We start from the raw sequence: 9,187 nt of genomic DNA, 5'->3' as shown, positions 1-9,187 counted from the left end.
CGGCGAGTGGACTTTGTAATGAATTATCACAACTGCCCATATATATGAAAATATTAACACATCCCTTACATCGTCATTGCGCCGTAAACCTTGAGAACTGGGATGTTATGTCACTTTGCCTGTAGTTATACAGGCTAACTTGATGTTTGGTCATAAGTAAGTGGTAACTACCTAGAAGGCACAAAGCTCTACGACCAAGAGTATTGAAATAATTCTTGGTGTATTTTCTCTTCCCTTGTTAAGCAGTTTACTAGAGATTTGTGTCTTCCGGCTAACTGATCCGATACATTAATAAAATATTTTTACATCTCTATAATTAAGTCTTATTCCATATTTACTATGTATAATAATATTTTACTTTGTATATTGTCTGTTAAAAACGTATTGATTAGAAATAATCAGCTTATTTTATTATATGATGCCTGAATAGAACTATTAATTTGATCTCATATAATTAAAGTAACGAGTTAAATTAACGCGAGCTTCCGCATGATAATAACAATTGCTTAGAGATATTTAAATATCAAAAGTTTATAACCATCAATGAAACGTGGGTTCAATTTATACAATAACAAAGATCATCCGAAATTGGCGCTGCTAACAATAAACGTAAAATACAATTCCTATCAAGGATTCAATAAAACTGTAATTACTTATAATGGGTATCCATTAGTAACTTATTGTTTAAAATGCATTTGTTATGTGTGCGTTCAATAAATATATTCATAAGTTAGCTAATGTGCGTTTCGTTAGATGAATCGTTGGGATGCGCTCAGGTCGCACGAAGTTCAGAGGTAAAGAAGCTGGTATATAAACCTAAGGCAGTGTCACTGTTCACATACTTGTGGTGAAGCTAAGAGAATCCAGACCTGATATCATTGTCCAGCCGACAACATGGTGAGACTTATTGAATTGATTTTTAAATATTATTATTATTATCGTTTTTATGTTACAATTTTCAAAGAAAAAATATTTTCGTGATTGTTGGATATATGAGGAAATTGGGTACCTGTTGTGTGTGTTCATTTTCACCTTTATGCAATCCTAATTTCGGCGGGATGGCAACATCCCTTCATTTTCAACACTTTGCCAAGTATAGGTTCTAAATTGAATAAATTGTGTCACTTGTGAATTCAGTCGGACAGGTAATAAATACAGTAATTTATTTTATTATTATTTATAAAACATTAACAAGAATTTCGAAAACAATTAACGCATTCATTACGGTTTAAGCTTAACTGAAAAAAAACCGTTTTGATGAAATAAAATGTAAAACATGATCAAGTAACACAGCTGCTAATTTAGAGGAGCAAAAGCAATATCTCCCCATGAAATTCCAATTTGTAAATAAAAAAAATATATTCATTTTTTTTAAAAATTATTTTAGTATTTATAATTTCAAGATAACAGATTTTTTTAGTTATTATTTATGAATTATAGTTTATGTTGTAATTTAATAAATACATAATTAATATTATAGTATATCTTTAACAATAATAAATGTTAAAGATATTATAAGTGGCTGAAGTTTATAGTGTACTTTTCGTTCGAACATCGCATTAATTTATGCAAGATAAGCGTCAAGTCATGAAACCCTTTCTTTCCTCATTCCGGTAGTAACATTTGAACCATTCACGTTACGCTTTAGATGTGTACGATGGCAATGATGTATGACGTATCTCTTGATTCCCTTCATTTTCTTTTAAGTTCATGGAGATTTGCTTAGTATCATATTTTTATTCCATCCTGTAGTAGCTGTCATGGATAATTAAAAAGTAAAGTACGTACGGAAATTTTAATTATAAAATATATAGTTTGTTAATTTATCATTAGTATTCTTTTTTTTAATTTTAATATAAAAACAAATATTTTTAGGCATTTTGTAAGTCTTTGTCATCAGTAACTATAACATATACACAAATTAATTGACCATCAATTAGTTTGGATTGTATTGCTATAAGTATAAAGTTACAAAAGCGTAATAGGTACCATTAGTTATAATTTAATAGCTACATCATTTAAAAAGCCTGCTCATGTTATAATATCAATAATTACACTATAATTTATTGCTTTAAAATAATATTAGGCGTTTTTAATATTCGAAATGAAATTATCAATAATAAATAAATAGTATACAAAATTTCGTATCTATGCTGTTGCCTGTTGAGGAGTTCATTCATCTGCACCTAATCCGGGCTGTAGAATCAAGTAATAATAAACGAGTATTAAAAATGCACTGTCCTCGGAACTGAACCAGCATATAATATTATATTATATTAATCTCCATAGAATAAGATAAATAAATAAACATACAATTTGACATAATGATTTGTTATCGTTTGGATTCGGGTTTGGTCATTTTATGTGTTAAAATTCTAAACCACATACGGTTCAATTGATAATATGATATTGTATGAGTCCCATAGGGTATAAAAATAAATGTAAAATTTCGATATTCACATATTCGTGTATGGATACTTAATTTTTTTCTTGTTTCAGATCTCTATATTTTTTATTGGTTTGCTAGTTGTCAGCTTAAATGCGCAACCGCAGAGAGGAAATGATCCCATACCTATACTTCGCTTTGAATCAGACGGGCCAAATGTAGATGGATCCTATAAATGGGCGTAAGTACTTTTGTGGACTGAGTAGGGGTCTCTAATTCTTTTCCGCTAAGACACACAACCTTACTAATCATTGGCCTTTATCTGCCATCAATATTTTTTAAAAATACGAAATAAGGTGATGTAGCATTGCTTTAGTATACAGCCGCCTCGTTGAAATGATAGTGGCTAAGTGGGCTATGATGATATGAGTGACGGGATAGGAATCATAAAGAATTTACACATGTTTGCGCATATTGGGTAGTCTTTGAGATTTTCCACTTTCCAAAATCGTGTTGTCAAATTTCAAATGACAGCGAGAATTTCAATCAAACTAAAAACAAAACACTATCAATAAAATAACATTAACAAAGATCATAAAAAAAGTTGAATGTTACAATCAAACATATTTAAAATAAATGTCATATGAATGAACGAATTAAATATACTTCACTGTTGATATCTTATATAAATGTCATTAATGCTAACAGACGTAATTTGAAACTTCAACAAACAATAAATAATTGTAAATTATTATACTTATATTGTATACTGAGATTATGTAGCATAATGTGTTCTAGCGTTTCTAATTTCTTAATATTTAAAGTTACGTTAGATATCACTAGAAGATAGCTTGTTGATTCAATAAAATTGTGCAAGCTTCAAACCAGCTAGGTTTTGTATATGTAGGCGTCTATGTTACGTATTACATTTTTCTTAATAATCTCTTCTAAAGTTGTTTTTGGTTGCATGTAAAAGACTATAGTAGACCATCAAGTACATTTTGATATAATTAAATTGGCGGTTGACTACAATCTTCGATAACATAAGACAGAAACGAATAAAATATTCCAAGTTATAGATAAGCTTATTTTCATATTCGTTATTCAATATGTTATACAAGTACACATCGTGTGAAACTAATTTTTCGTCTTATAATAAGCACTATGTTTAAGATATATATTTTAAATAAGAAAAATAATTTCCTGTGGCAGTTGTTGAAATCATCAATTTGTTTTTATTTAGATTCGAAACTGGTAACGAAATAGCAGCGCAAGAGAAAGGATACGTAAAGAATTTCGGACAAGGTGAAGGTAAGGAGATACAAGTAGCTGAGGGTAGTGTCAGCTACAAGGCACCAGACGGGTCACCGATCGCTCTCACATACATCGCAGATGAAAATGGGTTCCAGCCTCAGGTAAGATAATTTATATTGTCTGCCTGCTTCGTTGAGTGTTAAGCCTGGCTTAAGTCAGTTGACTTTAGTCTTATAAAGACTGCGAATTCTAAGATGTGTTGGTAACAAAGCCTTTGATCGGGCCAATAATATACAAATATTTTAGTTTTATGACGAGAACTCTTTTGAATCAGCTTACCCGAAATACGTCAGAACTGTACTGTTTCTCCGTGAAACGACCAATATACAATAGCTTACCAAAGCAATACATTTAATGATACATAAATAAACCCGAATGAATAATATAAAAAAATTATGCAATCAATAAAAGGAATAACAAGGGGAAAACGTAAAATATATCGAGGTAGTTTTAGCAAAATAATTTACAAATAAACTTTTAAAAAAGACTTTTATATGAGGTATTTTGGGTATATAGATTTATTTACGTATTGTACGTTATATTACTAAACTATCATTTGATTCGTAACTTACAAGATCTTTATCACATAAGACTTTTATTAGCAATTATATCGAGAGTCAGCAAGGAGGTTAGCAAAAGGAATAATACCTATTACTCTTAAGCAGATTTAATGCACGTATTATATTATTTACTATTAAAATTACTCAGACACATAAACTTGATGATTGCGCGATGATATTTTTAAAAACCCATTTCGTAGTCAGGACAAGTAAACTTGATGTTATCTAAAGATGACTGTTGTAGATCTTCAAGCACTTTACCATTTTTGTTTGCGATTATACCGCTTCCGTCTGAACATTTTGCAGAATTAATTATAATTATTCATACTTTTTACATATTTGTTCATGGTATTACCCTTAAATGTTCGTTGCATTTTACAAATTCTTCCTTATTTAAATACTAAAACGACTTAATTCAATATTATTTAAATCTAAATTCAATAAAAGTACATTATATAATATAAAGTTTTTTATACAGAAAACGAGAAAATAAAACGAATCGTTGCGCAGTGATAAAATATTTCTTTATCTTCTTTTATTATGTTATTCACCTGACCCTATACCGGCATACAAAAACCTTGACATCTTTCGTTCGTTAATAGCTATGTAACTGACAGATGTGTCTCAGAATCCGGTATACTAAAATAAATAACGGTAAATTATATAATTTTATTTTATTGATAAGAAAATAAAATATTAATTGTTAATATAAGCTTGTTAGTTTTTTCTTTTTTTTTTTAATCTGTCAGAATATGAACTTTTCGCCTTTGTTTAAGTATTAATGTCTGCCAATCGCACTTTACTCCAAATTCACAATGCATATGTATGTAATCAGCATTGACCTACTGAAGAATAAGAAACTATAGTTTTTATTTATATGACATTTACAAATGTAAGACCACACAATATTCATTTGGAAAGGTTCGTCATAATCAGTGTGATCTCAACAAGTACGACTACGAACAATAAATGCATACAATTGACAATTATCAGCATTTGTTTTAAAGGTTTTGATTGATTGTTACGACTTTTTTTTAACAAGCTATTATATAATTTGGCTGTTTAGCTAGTTTCCTTGTTACGAAAATCTTTTGTGTAATGTTATTAATTCTTTAAACAATTGCATAATACTTGTAAATCTCTCGATATAATAACGAACAATTGTTGTAAGATTAAAAAAAACTTATGTTAGGAATTATAAATTCAAACTGAAATACCTAGTTGGGAGTGGTTCTAGCACAAATTATGCCTTGAAAGCCTGAATCATCGTTATTACGTAAAGACCTATAGAAGATGTCAGTGCAGAACAGGCGCGGGTGTGAGTTGGCCAATTTATATGTGTAAATGTCGCTTCAAAATATCAAATGTCGACCCGTGACCCGTTCTTGGGAAATGGGAAATGGTCTTAATGTTGATGTGACACTGATATGAATATATATAATTCGTCGAAACAAACTAGGCCATTACCAATCAAGCTCACTTATAGTTTACGACGCCTACGCAACTTTATCGGGTAATATAGCAACAGCTACAAAAATTTGAATTTGAACTCATTTCAATATTTTAGTAATAAATCTCATCTGTTTCATATCAATAACGTCAGTTTCTCTTAGAAGTTATAATGAATTTAGTAGAATATATAAAATGTTTACGTAATACCTTCAAATTACTTTTGGATAATTAAAACGCAACATCAAACATCACCGACAGTTTTAAATCATTCCCTAGAAGCCAAGGCCCTATACTCGTTACATAATACAGGCAAAACATTTGCTTAGTAAGTGAGTTGGGATGGGCTTAACCGGTTAACTAAGAGTTGTTAATTGAACCCGAGGATAGAAAATGTGAATCTTAACCAAAAAACATGAGTTCAAAATTGGACAAGAAGCGCGTTTGAGTTTAAAAAAAACAGTCTGTATACTTATGTCGAATGACTATCTACCAACCTCAAAAGGGCAGCGCTGTATAAATAAACTTCAAATACATTAAAATGAGAGAAAGCCTTACGGAGCAGAGGAATATATACGGGCTGAAACTTAATGTGATTCAAAAAATTTAAGACAAGCTAATTATATCACTATAATTACCTTATAAAGCTTTTCTTGTATCCTTCATCTCACGTACATCTTCCATATGCATATAAAAATGAGCTCGTTATCATGAACTCCGTGGACATCTCTATTTATAGCTCGTAACAAGTTTAGAAGCAAGAACAATTCTTTGCATAATATTAACATATTCTTTACCAAAACCATACCTGTTTGTAGGACAGATATTGTCTGCTAACTGCATTATTATCGTGCAATGCGTACCACAGATCTACATATGATCTGAATAATTTTGTAGTCCTGTTGCATTTATGCTAAATACTTCAAGAACATAATTTTAAATGTAATATTTTATTATGTTAGTGTACTTGTATCATGCTTAAAAATATTTTACGATATGGATATAACGGAAAATTGTTTTTCAGGGTAATCATCTTCCAACTCCGCCACCAATACCTCCCGCAATACAAAGAGCTCTGGAATACATCGCAGCCAATCCTCAGCAACCAGGTCAAGGTCAACCTCCAGCATACAAAAATAGAGGAAAACGTTAAGCGCCAGAAAGAAAGAATGTACAACCTAAAACTGCCAATTCATAACACTTTTACTAATTTCCTGATATTATAAATAGAATCTTCTCTGTAAATTCGGGTGTTCATCAAAAACTCATGAAGGTCTCAGCATCCACGAACATTGCTATGAATCACCATTCACAGTCACTGCTAGTCAAGCAGAAAGTTCAAAATATTATTAACACAATAATATACCTACAAATCTATTGATCTGTACCCGCCTTTAAGAGCATGAGGTATTTCATGTAACCTATAACATCGCCTTGATAGTGATGGAGATATTACACACACACACAAAGTGTCAGTCACAGCTAAAATAAGCGATTTTTTCATATAAATATATGAATTCTCGTCGGCAAAACCTAACAACTACGCTCATTTATTATACGCATATCCATCTATCATTTTAAATTCACAATGGGTTTGAATTCAAGCACTATCTAGTCTTTACAGGACGCACAAATTATTCTCATATTATATTGTATGTCGTAATTCCATTAAGATTCTACATATAATAAAATATCATTTAACACGCCCATTTATTGTGATCATCAATAACATTACAAAAGCGATTCGCAGAATTATAGTTTCATAGCTATTATTACTTGTATCTTTTAATACTTATTTTTATTAAATAAAAATATAAAATAAATACATTTTATTACAACTTTTTCTCTTATTTTATATTTATTAATGCTCCCCACTTCGTACGGGTTAAGAATTTTAACTTGAAATATTGTTAATCAATGAGATAAAAATAAAACAGACCTGTTCACACTTCGCTCATACATTTATTGAATTGTATGGAATTAAATAAGAATTGAACGGTTCTGTAGAAAAATTAAATCTGGATGTTGACAAATAAAATTATCATCAAGTAATTAAAAATATTTCATTAAAGCCGGTCAAGCCGTAAAGAGGAGAAGAATAATTACGAACACATCCTCACCGGAATTTTAATCTAGAAAAATATTTGAAATTATCGAAGTGGTTAATGATTTTATGTTACGTAATCATCAAAAAAATCTTTTTTAGCTTAAGTGAGCTTAATATCCTTCTATCATCCTTTATTATATATAGGTACTCAAACAAATGCGAAAGAACGGAACCCGGAGAAGTCTATAAAATTCAAGTTACAAAATATAAAATCGAATTGTTATTGTGTTATATTTATGGCACACCTAGTGCTCAACAGACCTTGGCTATACTTTAAAAGACATTCGAATTAAGTAAAAAATGCCTCATCCAAAAATATTTTAAAATAAATGATTCATGTCATAAACAAATTATGAAATATATTTCAAGCGATATAGATTTATTATGTTGCTTTGATCTTAAGCTTATAAATAAACTTAACATATTTTCATATATTTACCAAATACATGCACCACAATATCCTTGATTTATATGCGAATATTTATATCGTTTTTTTTAGAATTGTTTAATAAAAATTTCATCTTGTACACTTTTTTTATAAAGGTTTCTTCGCTTGTACACCGAAGAAACCTTTTTAAAAATAGAAGCGTTTTATTTCGGAATGTTGGGCACGAACTCTATCACGTACCCTTCCCTACCTACCCTTATCGCATCTAATAAAGATTCACCTAACTAGATAACTTATATTGTAGGTATTCTGAAATAGGGTAAATTAATTTCCAAAAGGTTGCCATTTAAGTTAAGTTTGAAAGTCTTTTATTCTAAAAAAGTCTGTCCTCTTGACAATGTTGAAGTATGTTTACGCCTAGACTTCTAATATTTTTTCAGTTATCGTTAACTGCGCTTTTAGTAGTGTGGGTCAACTTTGATTATTATTTATTTATATAATTTGTACAGTATTATATATTAACTATACAATATAAGTTATATAACTTACTAATAATACAGTATTATTAATGAAGTATGAAATATATTAATTAATAATTATTAGTCGTAATTTTGTTGAACTATGTTATTAAACATATTATTATGATCTTATCTAGTTTCAAGCAACATGCGAAATTTTATAAAAATAGTTTTTTTTTGCAATAAAGTTATATGTAAGCCAGAAATATATTATTAAATGTTATTTAATAGACACATTCCTTACTTAATACAACAACTAAATATTTTAACGAACCATTATTCCTGATGCTCTTTATCTACAATAACCAATAATAATAATAATAAAGAATATATGATTTCAGCTCGTGCCAGTGGCGAAACCGCATTTAACTTGTTGTCAACAAAATATTGACAGTCACACAGTGACAATTGTGACAGTGTCGTGTTATTATTTGTGACTTCAATCTCCATCGTGTCTTCTCTATC

The 9,187-nt window shown here is 29.7% G+C and overlaps 1 protein-coding gene across 1 annotated transcript; it reads left to right on the top strand.

Annotated features, from left to right (window-relative positions):
- Nucleotides 1-768: 768 nt before the first annotated feature.
- LOC125064000 (endocuticle structural glycoprotein SgAbd-8-like) lies at nt 769-7,547 on the top strand. Its single transcript, XM_047670763.1, has 4 exons — nt 769-897; nt 2,500-2,627; nt 3,630-3,801; nt 6,734-7,547. The coding sequence occupies exons 1-4, from the start codon at nt 895-897 to the stop codon at nt 6,860-6,862; spliced, it is 432 nt and encodes a 143-aa protein (XP_047526719.1). The 5' UTR covers nt 769-894; the 3' UTR covers nt 6,863-7,547.
- Nucleotides 7,548-9,187: the final 1,640 nt, after the last annotated feature.

Source organism: Vanessa atalanta, chromosome 5 (assembly GCF_905147765.1).
Source record: "Vanessa atalanta chromosome 5, ilVanAtal1.2, whole genome shotgun sequence".
In the NCBI taxonomy this organism is placed as follows: domain Eukaryota; kingdom Metazoa; phylum Arthropoda; class Insecta; order Lepidoptera; family Nymphalidae; genus Vanessa; species Vanessa atalanta.
This window is presented reverse-complemented; position numbering and strand designations above follow the sequence as displayed.